Source organism: Bos mutus, chromosome 25 (genome assembly GCF_027580195.1).
Source record: "Bos mutus isolate GX-2022 chromosome 25, NWIPB_WYAK_1.1, whole genome shotgun sequence".
NCBI lineage: Eukaryota > Metazoa > Chordata > Mammalia > Artiodactyla > Bovidae > Bos > Bos mutus.
Window position 1 is genome coordinate 26,364,831 of NC_091641.1, and position 17,512 is coordinate 26,382,342.

Consider the following 17,512-nt stretch of genomic DNA (forward strand, 5'->3'; position numbering starts at 1 on the left):
TAAATACAGAAACAGAATTATATTTTTTAATACATAACATATGACATCTAATATAATAACATATTATTACTATAATGTAACCCACGGACAGAGGAGCCTGGTGGGCTATGGTCGCAAAGAGTCAGACACGACTGAACTGACTTAACATGCACACACACTTATATGTATTCTGTGTATACAATCTTCCCTCAGTATCTCTGGGGGAACTGGTCCCAGGCCTCCCCACAGAGACCAAAATCCATAGCGTCTCAAGTCCCTTAAATAAAATGGCACAGTGTTTGCATATAACTTAGACACACCTTCCCTCTCATATGCCTTAAATCACCTTTGCTGCTGCTGCTTCTAAGTCACTTCAGTCGTGTCCGACTCTGTGCGACCCCATAGACGGCAGCCCACCAGGCTCCCCCGTCCCTGGGATTCTCCAGGCAAAAAATACTGGAGAGGGTTGCCATGCCCCCTTCCAGGGGATCTTCCCGATCCAGGGATTGAACCCTCATCTCTTATGTCTCCTGCACTGCAGGTGGGTTCTTTACCACAAGCGCCACCTATTTCCGGATAAATGAAAGTCAGACTGCCAGGTCCAAATCCCGGCTGCTCCACGCGTTAGCTATTGGACAAGCAGCCTGACTGGTTATGCCTCAGTTTCTCGTCTGTAAAATGGGGATGACAGTAGTATCTCCCCAGGAGACAGCTGTGAATCCACGTAAAGAGCTTACTTAGAAAACTGCCCAGCCATGTTCACAGTGCTTAGAGAATGCTGGCTAAAAGTACTAAATACACAATTATATGGGTCGTTCTCAGCTCAGAGTGAACATACAGTTGCTGTGTCAATACACTGGTCATTATTGACAAGAGCTACAGTTTGAAGTGTTCTCAGTCAAGGGCTAAAATTCAAACTTTCAATGTCTTGGAAGAAGTCATCTCCCACCAAGAACGGAAGAATAATGACCTCAACACAATCTATTTTTCAAAACTGTGCATGTAGCTACCCTTTGGGGAACTTGCTGGCTATTTGTGGAATGTTGCATCAATTCATGTGCCCTGAGTCATGCAGTCTAGGGCAGCACCATGGCCATAGGACCGCAAACCCTCTCTGAGAATGTTTCTCCTGCCCAGTCCAGCCTCCCTGCCTGGTGAGCCAAGTCCCAGCCTGGGCAGGGGCCCAACTGGTCACCTCCCTGTCCCACCCCTCCCACCAAGGCTAATTAAAGACCCGGCAAATCAGAACCAGAGGAAAAGACTGTGGTGGAAGGATTTGTCTGGTCCCAAAACCAGCCCTGTCTGCTCCAGAGAGGTCCTGCTCCCCCAAGGAGGCTGGCAGGAGGAAAGCAGATGGGCTGCAAAGCAATTTGCTCTCACTGTCTTCTCAACAGATGCCGGGTACCATAAGAATTAATGGGCTGGAGATTCAGGTAAGAGCCATTCAGAGGCTCCTGATTACTCCCCAAACCACTCTCCACGGAGGGAAAGGTTAATCGAAGCCCAGAGCTGGAAGCCAGGCGAGAAGACAGCAATTGCTTTAATCCTGGGAATCGGGGAACAGCTTTGGGAGAAAGAAGTTTGCACAGAGGAGGCTGTGGTCTGCCTCTGAAAGAGGAACTGGGCCTTAAAGCTGAGTTTTTCACAAGTCTTGCTCCATTGGTCCAAAAGCCTTGGCCCAACCCTCTCCAAATCCAGCCAAATAGCTAGGCATTTTAACTCAAAAAAAAAAAAAAAATGCTGTATATTTTCTGCACTGCTGGGCCCTCGGATCTCTCAGGAAACCATCTCTGAGAGGTGTTTTCCCTTTTCCACTCATGGTGCACACGCTCATAAGCACCGTGAGTCATTACCATGCGTGCAGTCACTCTCTGGCAACTCAGACCTAGAGGCTTTGTGGCGTGGATGTGTCATGGCCAAGAGCTGGAGGCGGAGGTCTGATATTAACCAGAGAGGGTGATGTTTAAACACAAACAAAGACAACACCAAGGAAGGAACAAATTATGCCCTCTACATGGTCACAATTACGTGGCCGGGGCTGTCTTTGTAAACTAAGCTGTCCACATAGCAACTGAGGTTACACCAGCCCTTCTCACGCTTGGCACTACTGACATTCTCGACTACATACATGGTGGGGTGTTTACCACCATCCCTGGCCTCTACCCACAAGATGCCAGTAACTCTCCCCAGTCCCCAAGTTATAACAATCAAGCATGTCTCCAGACGTCAACAAATGTCCCCAGGCGTGAAGGTAGTGAAACTGCCCCTAAGTTGTGAACCACTAGTTTAGACTCAGACTTCAATTCAGCTGAACTCAAGCCAGCTGATTAGCTGATGATGACGATTAGCTGATTTTTCATGGAAGTCCCATGATCAGCACTGCTCGGATCAGGAGTTCCCTGTCAAAATGCTTGTTCCAGACATTAGTCTGACCTGACAGCCCCCAATTTAAGCCCCTCTCCCTGGGTCCCACCTCAGCTCTTGCCCTTCACCCTTGCCTGAGAAAGGTAATTCCTTATTCATCCTGACGTTCTAATGCCACAAAGGCATTGAAAGAGCTCCAAGGAGCTAACACTTGATTCTAAGGAAAACTGGCACCATTTTTACAGGAACCCAGATGTGATGGGAAAGAATCCGCCTGCAATGTGGGAGACCTGGGTTCGATCCCTGGGTTGGGAAGATCCCCTGGAGAAAGGAAAGGCTACCCACTCCAGTATTGTGGCGTGGAGAATTGCATGGACTGTATAGTCCATGGGGGTCACAAAGAGTTGAGCACGACTGAGCAACTTCCACTTCATTTCAGATGTAATGTGAAAAAGTCTCCAAACAGGATTAGGGCCACCTCTTTGCCTGGTTAACTCTGACCACTGTAAGCTCTCAGCTCAGCGGTCACCTCCTGAGCTTGAAACTCACCTCTAGAAAGTGACTTCCGTGAGCACCTTCCCCCTTTCGGTATCTGGTCACTCCCGCTTACAGACACACTGGTGGTGTTTTTGTTTACTCAATACTCCTTGAAAGTATGGGCATATTTACTTGTTCCTAAACTCACTAACTCCCCCAGGCAGCATGGGGGTCCGTGGGCAAGGCTCCTTCTGTCCTGTTCACTGCTGTGTCTTTAGCATCAAGGCCGAGCCTCCTCTTGGACCCCGAACTATTTGCTGGGTAACCACCTGGATGCTGCTGCTGCTGCTGCTAAGTCGCTTCAGTCGTGTCCGACTCTGCAGTCCCATAGACGGCAGCCCACCAGGCTCCCCACTCCCTGGGATTCTCCAGGCAAGAACACTGGAGTGGGTTGCCATCTCCTTCTCCAATGCATGAAAGTGAAAAGTGAAAGTGAAGTCGCTCAGTCGTGTCCGACTCTTAGCGACCCCATGGACTGCAGCCTACCAGGCTCCTCCGTCCATGGGATTTTCCAGGCAAGAGTACTGGAGTGGGGTGCCATTGCCTTCTCCTAACCACCTGGATAAATGGATGAATTTCTCCTGGACGGATTTCCTTCCACCCACTGCTCGTTTTCTTCGGGAGCTTTGTTCACATCCGCAGTGACCCTGGCACTATCTTTAAATACTGTGACTGTAACTCCCTGCCCTTGTACCTTCTGTTGGCTGACCAAAGAAATTCAAGGACCAGGTAGGTTGTTGAAGGCTGAGCAGTCAGGAGCTTTCCTCCTGATGCCCTTGATCTTCAGACCCGGAGAGGAATCTCAGAGTAAAGGAAGGTTTGCTCCCCTCCAAGGAGAGCCAATCTCACAGAGACGCAGATTGATATATCTTCACTCTACGGAAGAGTTCCTTTACTACCACTCCCAGGGGATCTCAGTGTTGGCGCTGAGGCCACGAACTAATTGACAGTGATGATGCTGGGGAGGGGGGGTGACAGGAAGGCAAGCAGAGACACTAAAATTAAATGATGAGAGACCTTGCCAACAGGAGTGGGCTCAGAAATGATGAACTATCTAGGGGATCAATGAGAAAGAGAGAATCAATGAGCATTCATTTCCTACTCCATGGGATCTTCCCAACCCAGGGATCAAACCCATGTCTCCTTCATTGTCAGGCAGATTCTTCACCACTGTGCCGCCTAGGAAAAGTTAATAATAAGCACTCAAATTCACCAAAACACTATTGCTGCACAGGAAGATGTTTAATTTTTGTTGTTTTTAAAATAAATTTTCTGTTGGGTCCATTGTTTAAACCCTTTTACTCACAAGCCTAGTGGCAACCTGTCAAAGAAGTAGGCATCACAGGAAGCATTATCTCTATTTATTTATACATCTACCCACCTACCATCTATCAGTCATTCCTGTACCTACTTACCTAAGTACATCTGCAGAAAACTGTACAAAGCACAATCTATCTATACCAACCTTGGGGCGCATACATCAAGCTTATCCCTCCAGCTTTTCTGAGCATTAGCAAGTCTCTCTACTGGTTCAGTTCAGTTCAATCGCTCAGTCGTGCCCAACTCTTTGTGATCCCATGGACTGCAGCATGCCAGACTTCCCTGTCCATTACCAACTCCCTAAGCTTGCTCAAACTCATGTCCATTGAGTCAGCGATGGCATCCAACCATCCCATCCTCTGTCGACGCCAAAGCAATTTTTTTTTTTTTTTTTTTTTGTGGAAAAATAGGAGAGAGGTTGAGAAGATAGATTCCAATGTCATATGGCCCCAAGTCTGATACTCACCAATGCTAGGTCCTACGTGTCTTTGGGCGAGTTAACTTAACCTCTCTGACCCTTAGGGTCCTCATCTGGAAGCTGGATATCATGAAAAGACCCATGGAATAATGGCATTTGAGGATTTGGTGGGGGAAATCAGTTCTTGGCAAATGGCAAAGGTCAGTAAGAGTGGGCCTCACACCAGCGCTGCTAACCAAATCCACACTCCTATCAGACATTCTTTTTGCATCTCTAGATCACTTGGTTCCCGGGTAACCACCATCTGGAGACCAGAAATGCATTCACAACTGCAAGTCAGGGAGTCCTCCATACCCCCAGGGACAGCCTGCCGAGAGAAAACTGACCCAAGGGATTATTCGACTTCCTCATTCATTAATCTGGCTGTTAAGCAGAGAAAGTCCTGCTGATGCCAACAGATGCGAAGTTTGGCTGTGCTGACTGCAGAGAGCAGAAGAGGCCTCGGCAGCCAATCAAAGCATCTCCCCCAATTGGGTACAGCTGCCTGGGAACACTGGGTGGGAGCCGAGGCCGTGAGTACCAGGGAGACAGAGGATGCGTGGAGGGACGGGCCCCCAGCTGGCCCAACGTCCCAATGCAGGCTGAGCCCTGGGCAAACCATGCCACTGTGGCCTGAACGGACAGAGCTCACAATGAAATCTCGAAGTCAGGCCCACCTGTGGCACCTGGGTTCCAGGACGGAGCAGGTGATGCCTTTCTTGGGAGCAAAGGGGACTGGGGCGGGGAGAAGTGGGGTGGGCAGGGGGCGCTGACCCAGGGCTTAGAGGATATCCTCCACTCACCTCTGCCTGGCTGGCTCTTCCACACTCGGCCACATCTGCCATCTCGCTCAGGCCATATGGGAGATATTTGGGGCACCACATTCTGCCAGAAAACCTCTCCTCTGCCCCTCTCATCTGCCCTGCCTGCAGGCAGCTGAAGAAGATCCCCTCGTGAGTCCCACAATGGGCTGAGGCCCAGCACAGAGTCAAAGTGGAGCACGGGCTTATGCCAACAGTTACAAAGAACACATTTGCACTTTGGTTGGGTTCCAACATCTCTTTAACATCCGAGATCAGAACTCAGGGAAAGACAACAGTATCCTATGGCTCCCCAAAGACCGAGCACCAGATGAGACTGATGGACTGTTGTCTGGAGACAAATTGAGTCATTTCCCCAGCAGCATGGCACCAGTGCAGAAAGCCAGCCGCGTGCCACAGCTGGCTTACCTGGCAAACCAGGGCTCAGGTACCTGGGGCCCATGGATGTAACTGTGGGAGAGGTCACTGTGTAGGTGGGGGAACTGTTACGCACAACATACTAGCCAGAGCCAGGGCACGCAGACTGTTCCTGCCCATGGAGGTTTTGCAGAACTGGTGGGGCAATTTCCATAGTAAAAGATGCAGCTGGGGCAAGGACAGAACCATCCAGAACCATCTAGAACCATCTAGGCTACTGCATCCCAGATTGGCTTCCAGAATTCTGGGTGCAGACTATGTGCCCAGGGGTTTTCTGAGTCATAAATTTTCTCTCTGGGGAAGGACTGATAGAGAAGGGCCAGCATCTCATAATCCATGGGGTAGGCCGGGGAGAGACACATTTCCCAAAGCGCAATGCACATAAATCTGAGAGGATGCTGTGATGAGTTTAAAGGGCACCCAAAGGAGCTTTTTAATTTTATTAATTCAAAATTAAAAGTTCTGCAAAAAAAAAAAAACAAAACATAACTGGCTCCTCAAACTTGTAATTTCACCAATATTATTCCCTGAGATAGCATTTCTCAACCTCAGCCCTACCGACATTTCAGGCAAGATAATTTTTCCTGTGGGGGTGTCTTGCGCCTCGTAGGATATTTAGCAGCCTCTCTGGTCGCTACCCACTAGATGCCAGTAGTGAACCCCCTCCAAGGTGAGATAACCAAAAATGTCTTCAGACATTGCCAAACATCCTCTGAAGGTCAAAGACACTCCTGATTGGGAATCATCAGTTTAGGGTAAGTCTACTTCTTAAAGTAAAACAAGTTAATGTCAGGGAAAATGTACTGTAGGTGACTTAGGATAAACAAACTACACAATTCACATATGGCAAATGTGGCTGAGCTGACAGCCACATCACCTCCTGACTGGCAGGAGTTTGGGAAAAAGCAGACGAGAAGATGGTCAAAGAGGAGCTAAAACTGGGTATTTATCCCCTTAAAATCCCACCACTGCTCCTTCATGCTTGCTCTGTTTTCTGGCTATCCCTGAAGTCGACTGGGCTTCCCTGGCAGCTCAGATGGTGAAGAATCTGCCTGCAATGAGGGAGACCTAGGTTCGATCCCTGGGTTGGGAAGATCCCCTGGAGAAAGGAATGGCAACCCACTCCAGTGTTCTTTCCTGGAGAATTCCATGGACAGAGGAGCCTGGTGGGCTACAGTCCATGGGGTCGTAAAGAGTTGGACACAACCGAGCAACTAAAACTTCTGAAGCCAACTAAGTAAATGGATGTGGGGAGAGGACAAAAGAGCCCAAAGGAACCCCGAGAATCTACTTTCCTCACAACTTCTGGCCTTCCATGAAGGAAGGAGGAGTAGGGTGGGCTTGCTTCTCACTCCCCTGGGGAAGACAGTGCAGAGATGCTCGTGATGAGGGTAAAGAGTTGGAGGCAGGCGGTCCCTGGAGCTGCAGTAGTCACTGAAGAGCCTTGAGAAGTTCAGCTACGTTTGTTCGCCTATCTCACACTGTTAGCTGTGGGGTGCTGGCTGGGAGGCACCCTGTCTTCTCTCTTTAGTATCTGACCAATCCACAGGGCTAAGGAAATGATCAATCCAAAGATACACCTCCTTAGATTCACAGACTTAGAAAACGAACTTGCAGTTGCCAGTGGGAAGGGACAGTTAGGGAGTTTGGGATGGACATATCACACTGCTGTATTTAAAATGGATAACCAACAGGGACCTACTGTAGAGCACATGGAACTCTGCTCAATGTTATGTGGCAGCCTGGATGGGAGGGGAGTCTAGGGGAGAATGGATACATGGATCCGTATGGCCGAGTCCCTTCACTATTCACCTGAAACTATCACATTTTTGGATAACCAGCTACCCCCCAATGTAAGATAAGAAGTTTAAAAGAAAAACAAAAACAAAGATACACCTCCTGCAAGTCCCATCAGAAAGGGAAGCACTCCACTGGTTTAAAAAGCTAACACTCACAAGCACTTAGCGTGTACTGATGACTTTACAGACACCGTGCCCTGCCATCTTCATCACAGCCCTGCAGGGCTATTCCTGTGGTAACTACATTGCAGATGGGGAGACGGAGGCTGAGTGGGTCAGAGCCCCTTAAGGCCAGAAGACACAGCTCCAGGACTCCACCTGAGTCTGCTGGACTCACAGCTGCCCAGGAAAGCAGAAGAAGACAGTAAGGGCCCTCCTTACAAGATCCACTGGTCACCCACCCCACACAGGAACGCCACTGTGATTCAGAGGCCTCAGAATGGCCCAATGCACAAGCAGATACAAGGATGCAACTAACTGCCCAAGGGAGAGAGTTCTCCAAACCCAAGGCGTGAATGAGCAGCCACCCCTCCCCGCATGACCCCTCCCTGCCTCTGCTCTCTGCGTTCACCTCCTGGTGACCACTGGGTGGAGGAAAACTCAGAAAAACAGGTCTGATTCTTCCCACAGTGCTTTCAGAACCCGGGTGCACACACAGTGTCTCAACAGGGCAGCAAGACAGCCGTTATGTGTCTGTCCCATTTTTCTGAGTCCTGGAGCCAAGAGGGTGCTGATAAACGCTCCCTGGAGAGGTGGTTCTGAGCATCAGGGCAGAGAAGGTGACAGAGACCATGGGGAGGTACTCACCTGGGTCTCCAGGGTGATCACTGGGCTTGGTTGTGGCTCCTGTGGGAAAAAAGGAGAAAATGCCTGTGAATGGGGGGGAAATGTAACCTACTACCCTGGCACCACTTTAAAACAAAGCTGTACTTCTGCAGTGCTCAAGCAACCACACGGGGAGGGTGTCCCCATTCTGTCGCCCCCATTCCATGCGACATTCTCCACCTCCTCCCACACCCACATGAGGAAGGAGGATAAAACTTTTCACTAGGAGGTTGCAGGGACACCCGCAGGAGATCACGCAAGAAGATGAAGTGCAAGTGTAAAGAAAGAACAAACAAAGCCCCCTCGCAGAGCATCTCAAAGTGTGCTCAAAGCATCGACGGGAGGGAGAAGATGGGTCCACAAGAGGATTAGAAATAAACCTGAAAGAATATAAAGTCCCGATGAGGGGCAAGGCCACCACTTTGTGTCTGATCTGGGAAAGAATGAGGGAAGGAACAAGACAGAGGGACAAGAAGGAGCTTAATTCCCGGTCTGTGGGGCACATTCCAATGGGCTGGGGAAGATTCCTTTCAGGAGGGAGAAGGCCAGAGAAAGTCCCATTCATTCACTTTCGACAAAAGCCAATTGACTGGAAATGCTCGGTGGTAAATTCTCTCGGGTCATTAAACGTGAACTCCGGGGTGGGGGCAGGGTGGGTACACAGGAGGAAGGGACGCCTGGAGAGGAGGTAGCGGTTTTCAGCGAGTGGATTCCAAAGAAAACAGGAAACTCAGCACATAAAGGCTATTTTTGTCTCGACTATGTTGGCCCTGCACTTAATCATCTTGGATTCATGATTCTGGGAAAGTAACCTCAAGCTGCCTCTGCCTGAGAATGGGCATGATTTTAGAGCCCCAAAGGGCAAACTCAATTGGAAGCTTTATCTAAGCAGATTTTCCAACACAGGCTTCCAGAAAGCATGCAAATTCGCCCCAGCCCCTGCCCTCTGCTGTGAACAAGAAGGAAATGTAGATATCACGCCTTATTCGTCTTTCTGTGATGGGCTTATTTTACTTAGCACAATGTCCTCAAGGTTCACCCGTGTTGTTACAAATGGCAGGATTTCCTTCTTGTTTGAAGGCTGAATGATATTCCACTGTGTGTATATATATGGGGCTTCCCAGGTGACTCAGTGGTAAAGAATCTGCCTGCTATTGCAGGAGCCGCAGGAGACTTAGGTTTGATCCATCCCTGGGTCGGAAGATCCCCTGGAGGGGGAAATGGCAACCCATTCCAGTATTCTTGCCTGGAAAATCCCATGGACAGAGGAGACTGGCAGGCCACAGTCCATGGGAGTGACCTTTGAGTGACCACAAAGAGTCGGTCACTCAGTCAGACACGACTGCGCACGCAGGCAGCACATATATATACAGCATATTTTCTTTATTCACCTGTCAATGGACATACCGGTTGTTTCCATGTTTTGGCTATTAAGAATTTGGCTTCCAGGATCATGGGGGTGCAGATCTCATAGTTCCACTTTTATGAGGCAACTAAAATAAACTCTCAGAGAAGCAGAGAGTAGAAGGGTGGTTGGCAGGGGCTGGAAGGAGCGGGAAAGTGGGGAGATGCTATGTATCGAGTATGAAGTTTCAGTCCCACTAGCCAAATAAGCTCCAGAGATCTGCTGTATGGCATAGAGCCTAGAGTTAGCAACATGGCACTGTACACTGAAAATTTCGGTCAGAGGACAGACCTCATGTTAGGTGTTCTTTCCATAATTAAAAAAGAAAGAAAGTGTAGAGAGACTGGAACATCTAAACCCCTCACCATCCTAAGTAACTGTCACTCACTTTCTTGATCACTGCTCCCCTGTGGCATCTTGATAACGATGCCTTGTTCTGATGAGGGTCAGATACCTAACCCCAGGAATGCTTTGCTTTCTGGTCTGTTCTGACCTTTCCTTCAAGACAAGGGACTCTTCTCTCCCAATTTCAGTTCTAATTCCCAGCGTCTCTTCAATGGTGCAGCTCAGAGGTTGATGCCAAGAGGACATCTCACTCTCATTTTCACACTCCACCCTGGCCCTGAACATTCCTCATCCCCAAGAAGATACTGAGGGGCATTTTTCCCCCTCTTCCCACACTGCAGCCTTGGCCCACAAAGAAACTTGGAGAAAGACTTCCCTGATGGTCCAGCGGTTAAGAATCCACCTTGCAACACAGGGGGATGAGGGTTCGATCCCTGCTGGGGGAACCAAGATCAACACTAGAGAGTCCATGTGCTAAAGAGCCTACAAGATACAAGGAAGATCCTACGTGCCCCAACTAAGACCCAACACAGCCACACAAACAAATATTAAAACAACAACAACAACAACCTAAGAAGTCTTGTAAGAAATACTGCAACCCTCTGTCTTCAAACCCTTACCAGCTCCTTGTCAAGGGGGAAGAGGTAGCCACTACAGCGGGGGAGAACCTTCGCCGAACCACTCTTTATTCAAGTGAGGCTCATTATTTTAGCATCCTTCGGAGCACCCCCAGCCAGCTCCTGTATCACTTGTCTGCAGAGAGAGTGAACCCTGTGCTCCCAGGCTCCCAGGGTCAGGCCAAGTACACTGTGCAGGGCCCATTCTAGTCCGGGAGGCAAGGCCATGGTCCATGTTGGGCAGCATGGGTCAGACTCACACTGTTTAATGGGAGACAGCACGCAAGTCTGTGCTTCAGCTCAAGTCAGCCTCTGTGTGTCTGTCTGTCCCTCTCTTTATTCCGATCCCAGCATCCAGATTTTGACTGGAAGATAAGAAGCTGCTTCTCAGACATTAGCTTCATTTTTTAAGGCCAGGTCCTTGCAAAGCATTGGATGGGGTGTTGGGTGCATGCCCAGATTAATTAAGCTGTACTTCACAGCACATTTGGCTGTTGTTTGGGGCTTACGCTTCACTGCTCAGAATCCCATGGGGGAGGCGGGGGAGAGGGGAGAATGCCATCCTGAACCCCATGAACAACTTCACTGAAAAAGACTTTCCCAGGAAGCCACAGGAAACCTCTGACATCCGTGTTGACAAAACCCAGAGCCTGATCCATGGGTACAATGCTGCACCAACTATCTGGTGTTCCATGATCAGAGATCCTCTGGGTGCAGGGTCAGAGGATTAATATTCATTAAAAAGCTTCTGGAAAAACAAAAGCAAAAATGCTATCTATTTAGCATGTTAATTATTTAGCCAAGAAGACAGACAAAGTAACTCACAAACGGCCATGTCATTAACACTTAAGATTCACTGGCCAACAAACTCACTCCCCTCCCTCTGTGCACATTTGAGATATAAGACTCTGCCTACAGAGGCTCAGACCAGAGGATTCAAGGTATGACGGTATCTCTGTGAGGTTTCACTTTCAGTAACATCCTCCTTAATTGGAAAGGCTAACGAAGTGGAACTGGGTCAATGATGCTGTCTGCCTAATCCATCGCGTCTGTCTAAACTGGGACTCTTTGGTTTACAGTAGAGTAAATTCCTGTCTGTCAGAGGAAAGGCTCTCGGAGACCAACGGGGAATTCGCAACGTGCTCGGATGCTACAGTGGAGAGCTTTTAGAATCTTAATGGGGGGACCGAGAACCAGGGAACCACCTAAAGCAAGGAAAGCCCTTTCATATCATCTACTGCAATGACAAAGTGGGGAAGCCAAGTGGGGAACTGGGTAGATGGAATCAGTGGCCCTCATTTTCACCACTCCCTCGATCCACACCCTCTGGTCATGTGATCGTGCATTTCTTTGCAGAGCAAGCTTCCTCCTCCCTGAACTTGGGCTTGCCCATTAGCAGTTAAGACATCGTGGAAGCTTGAAATGTGTGTGCATGATTGAGCATGACCTCTTGTGCTTTTGCCGGTCAGCTCAGGAGAATACACCCCAGGTAGCCTGCTGGTCCAAGGGGGATTAGAGGCACTCGGGGCAGACCCGATCCAATCTGCAGCTTGAAGCTAAGTCCAGCCTCGATTAGCCAAACCCGAGCCCACCTCACTCACAGACAGAATATGTGCCTGTTGTCTCAAGCCATTTCAGGTTGACTTGTTACACAGCGCCATTGTGGTGAATATACTCTCCAAGGTAGACCTTGATAGAACTAAAATGTATTGTATACAGTCCAGCCTTGGAAACGAAAAGATACATATTCTCCCTAAGTCTGCAAATACATCCAGGAACCTGCAATAACTACAGCTAATAGCTATCATTTACTGAGACCCTACTATGTACCAGGCTCCATTCGAGATGGACCTTACACCAAGCAAAGAAACATTCACCATCAGTATTTGGTACTACCTCTGAGTCAGCCTTCAGCCCTCTGCACTAAATATACCAGTTCCTCTGAATTTGTTTCGGCGCCATTACAACATATTGGGGCTTCCCTGGTGGCTCAGCTGGTAAAGAGTCCACTTGCAATGAAGGAGACCCAGGTTTGATCCCTGGGTCAGGAAGATCCCCTGGAGAAGGGAGTGGCTACCCACTCCAGTATTCTTGCCTGGAGAATTCCACGGACAGAGGAGTCTGGCAGGCTACACCCAAGGGGTCACAAAGAGTCAGACACGACTAAGCGACCAACACTTTCAGCTGCACGATAACATTAAAGGGGGTCATCACTCAGAACCTCCTTGCTCTGAGAAAGACATTTCCCATTCCTTTGGTTTATTCTAAACTTTATTCCATGGGCATATTATTTGACCAAGATTCAGAATAGTCATGAATACTAGTAGTAACTTACTAAGTTACTTGTTAAGTAACAGCTAATAATTTGTTAACGTCATACCATGTTTCAGGCCGTGGCTTAACCTCTATACACACATCATTCCATTTACCCCTTGTAACACCTTTATGGTAGGCACTACTACTATTCCCATTATAGAGATGGGGAAACTGATGACCACAGAGATTGAACAACTTGTCCAAGTTTACACAGATATTGTTGAAGCCTGGATTCAGTCCCAATGCCCTGTATTCAAGAAACCTGGGGTATTTTAGAGTAGCTCTATCAGACAATACAGTCCTACCTTAGACAAAGTAATCCTGCAACCTAGATAATGTTTATCAAAAGGAAGAATACAGGAAGTAAAAGGTTAAGTACCACCTTAACGACTGGCATCGTTTTTGAGCATCTGTATTTTTAAAAAAGGTAGTGGACACGGTTGATAGAAATTAGCACACATGTCAAAACTAAAAACAAAATGCAGTCACTGTGCCACAGCATGAACCATGCAGAGTTAGCCAAACTCGTTCACACACGTTTACTAGGCTCCAACTCAGCAGCCAGCACTCTGCCTGGCGGGCACCATGAGGGAGACAGAACTGAGTTTAAAGGGACCCTGTGCGCCCTTCTATCCCAAAGCTAACTGTATAAATGAGGCGGGAGCCTGATTACAGGTCCTGGAGAAATCAAACTTGTTTGCTCCTCAACAGTCTTGCTTGTATGACCAGGGAAACCAGGCTCAGATACTTCTGAGCCCATCAGGGCCACGGGCCTAATCTTAACAAGCAATTAAGCTTTTATAAAGAATGCAGAGAGAAGAGGAGGAATTTGTTCATTTTCATTTCAGGCTTGCATCAAACGTTTCTGGCTTTCCTGGTCATGCTGAGCCCCGGGTAAGCCTCGTTCACACACACTTGGACAAGTTTACTATGCTCCAACTCAGCAGCTAGCACTCTGCCTGGCAGGCACCATGAGGGAGACAGAACTGAGTTTAAAGGGATCCTGTGTGCCCTTCTATCCCAAAGCTAACTGTTTAAATGAGGCGGGAGCCTGATTACAAGTTGGAAGGGGCTTTCTCCTCCCTGTCTTTGATAAGACATCATATGTATATCTCATATGATATGAGATATCATAAGATAGTGCTTGTTCTTGGGCATTAAGCAAAGTCTTTGGGAAATAGGTGACAAACATGTGACTCAGGCTTCCTGAGTCAGGTCCCCCCTGAGGCCCATCAAGTCAGCAGATAGACAATGGGTCCCCAGTAAGACTCAGCACAGACACACCCAGGACGAAGCTGCAGAAGGCTGATGGCACTCGCCCAGGGAGTCCTCTGATTCGCCATAGGAGGGAGCTTCCACCATCCGGAGACTGGATCTAATCTCATCACTGTTCAATAGCAGGCACCTTGGGAAATGCAACGAGCTCTTCATGGGATCAAAAACTCAGCACCGCTGCCTGCTGGAGAAACACTCCCTGGTGAGAGCACCCAGAGGAAGCTGAGCATGGATGCCAGGCCAGAGGCCTAACTGGATGTGGTCACTTGTACTGCAGGCTGGGCACAGGGTAAAGAAGGATCATTTGTGGGAAAAGAATACAGGTTAGGGGTCAGCCCTGGGTTCAGATCATGCACAAGCCCAGTTCTAGTCTTGCTCAGGCTGCCATAACAAAGTACCACAGGCTGAGTGGCTTACACAAGAGAAACTTATTTTCTCACAATTCTGGGAGCTAGAAGTCCAAGGTCAATGCACCAGCAGGGTTTTTTTTCTTTGAAGGCCTCTCTGCTTAGATGGCTGCCTTCTCACTGTGTACTCACATAGTCTTTTTACTCCATACAGGAGCCTCTGGGTGTCTCTGTGTGCCCAAAGTTCCTCTTCTCATAAAGATACCAGTCAGACCGGACTGTTGTTTTTAAGTCACTCAGTCGTGTCCAACTCTTTTTGTGACCCCATGAATTGTAGCCCATCAGCCTCCTGTGTCCATGAGATTTTCCAGGCAAGACTATTGGAGTGGGTTACCATTTCCTTCTCCAGGGTATCTTCCTGGCCCAGGGATCGAACACACATCTCTGGCATTGGCAGGCAGATTCTCTACCCCTGAGCCATCTGGGAAACCCTCAGACTAGATTAGAAATCCCTTCTAAAAGCCACATTTTAACTGAATCACTTCTTTAAAGGCTTTGCTCCCAAGAACTGTGTGAGTCAGCAGATGACAACCACTTAGACCAGTGACCTCAGCCAAACCTCATAGCATCTGTGAGCTTTACTTTCTCATTTACATGATGTTAACAGGAGGGTCTATATTTCTCCTACAGAGCTACTGCAAGACAGCAAAGCATAGACTGTATTGTCTGGCAAACTCTGTAAGTGAAAACGAGCATTGGTAACAATCACACCAGCTTAACAGGTGTGAACCTGGACCGTCTCACACCAACTCAGATGCACAGTCACCTCCTGTCTTGAAAACAGGATATCATATCACAGGCTGTTGTGAACATTAACTAAAACCAGATATTTCAAATGTTTGGTCTCTGGCTAGAAACTCAAAGATAATCGTCCCTTTGTTTTCTTCTTCCAGGCTTGTGAAGGCGAAGACATAACCCTCCACACCCAACCCTACTCGATCATAATTCTTCTGGACTGAGAATTATTGTACATAACTGGGTGCATGCATGCTTAGTTGCTCAGTCTTATCCGAATCTTGTGGCCCCATGGACTGTAGCCTGCCAGGCTCCTCTGTCCCTGAGGTTTTTCAGGCAAGAATACCGAAGTGGGTTGCCATTTCTTCCTCCAGAGGATCTTCCCAACCCAGAGATCGAACCCACGTCCCCTGTATCTCTTGCCTTGCAGGCAGATTCTTTCCCACTGAGCCATCAAAGAAGACTATTGTACCTAAGTGGACAGCAGTGAGTGGGTAAAGTTACCTACTTCATTTTGAAAGCTTACTTGTGTCAAGCACGTGAACTCCTTGTAACCCTGGCAAGGGAAGTCTCAAACTGCCCATTTTACAGATCAGATAACTAACGCTCCAGCAAGACAATTTGCTCGAGAACATAGATTTGATAAGGGATGGGGCCAGGTCTGGTGCTCAGGTCTGTACACTGCCAGAAACTGGTCCTTTAACCAATATCCTGGTGTTTCCAATAGTGTGAACTTACTGAATCAGGCTCTCTGGGCAAGGATCCAAAGAATCTGCATTTTTATTAGACACTCTTGGGCAAGTCAGGCAGACTGAAGCCTGAGAACTCTTGTATTATATTCCGAATAGTATAAGACTAAAGGCATCCGAGGTGAGAAAGACAGCCAGTGAAAAACCAAAAATCTTGCTTAGGACTCCAACCTCTGACACCAGCTAGCCACCAAGTGTCTGATGCATGCTTGGGACTCTGGTGCTCAGGCTTTGTGCCTCCAAGAAATTTCATGATGGGTGTGTCCTGGCCTCCCCTGGGTACTCTAAGAGAATAGCACAGACTGAGTGGGTTATAAACAGCAGAAATTTATTTCTCACAGTTCTGGAGTCTATGAGTCCAAGGTCAAGGTGCTGGCAGACTTGGTGTCTGGCGAGAGCTTCCTGATTCATAGATAGCTGTCTTTTTGCTGTGACCTCACGTGGCAGAAGATTCAGGGGAGTTTTTCAGGGTCTCTTTTATAAGGGCACTAATCTCATTCATGGGGGCTCCTCCCTCATGACCTAATCACCTCCCGAAGACCCCACCTCTTAACGCCATCCCACGGGATATTAGAATTTCAACATATGAATTTTTAGAGGGACACATATATTCCATCTGGGTTTCCCTGCTGGCTCAGTAGTATAGAATCTGCCTGCAATGCAGGAGACTTGGGTTCAATCCTGGGTTGGGAAGATCCCCTGGAGGAGGGCAAGGCAACCCACCCCAGTATTCTTGCCTAGAGAATTCCATGGACAGAGGAGCCTGGCGGGCATCAGTCCATGGGGTCATAAAGAGTCAGACAGGACTTAGTGACTAAAACCACCACCATACATTCAGTCCACAGCAAGGTGCAGGGTGGTTTTGGCCCCTTCTTTTCTCCCCACGTAAATAGTGAAGGTATCCCTCTTGCCCCAGAAACCCGGTCACCACTCCCTTCCCTTCAGCACCCCCCGCACCGGGGCGTGTGACCCCGTCTTAATTCTTTCTCTAGGCCTGGTCACAGCCATCAGGGTGCTCACACAATAGCGCTTTCTGTGGGATTCCACGGCGCGCTTATCTTACACGGCAGGGGCTCCCGAGATGAAGGCGGGACACGTGCCGGCCAGGCGGCTCCGGGCGATGAGGGAGGCACATGATGGACAC

General features: G+C 48.5%; 1 protein-coding gene across 1 annotated transcript in view; it reads right to left on the reverse strand.

Annotated features, from left to right (window-relative positions):
- Positions 1-17,512, reverse strand: part of XYLT1 (xylosyltransferase 1) — a 349,260-nt gene that overhangs the window by 239,012 nt on the left and 92,736 nt on the right. Inside the window, 1 exon segment of the mRNA XM_070363107.1 lies at positions 8,502-8,540. Coding sequence (XP_070219208.1) covers positions 8,502-8,540 — 39 coding nt within the window.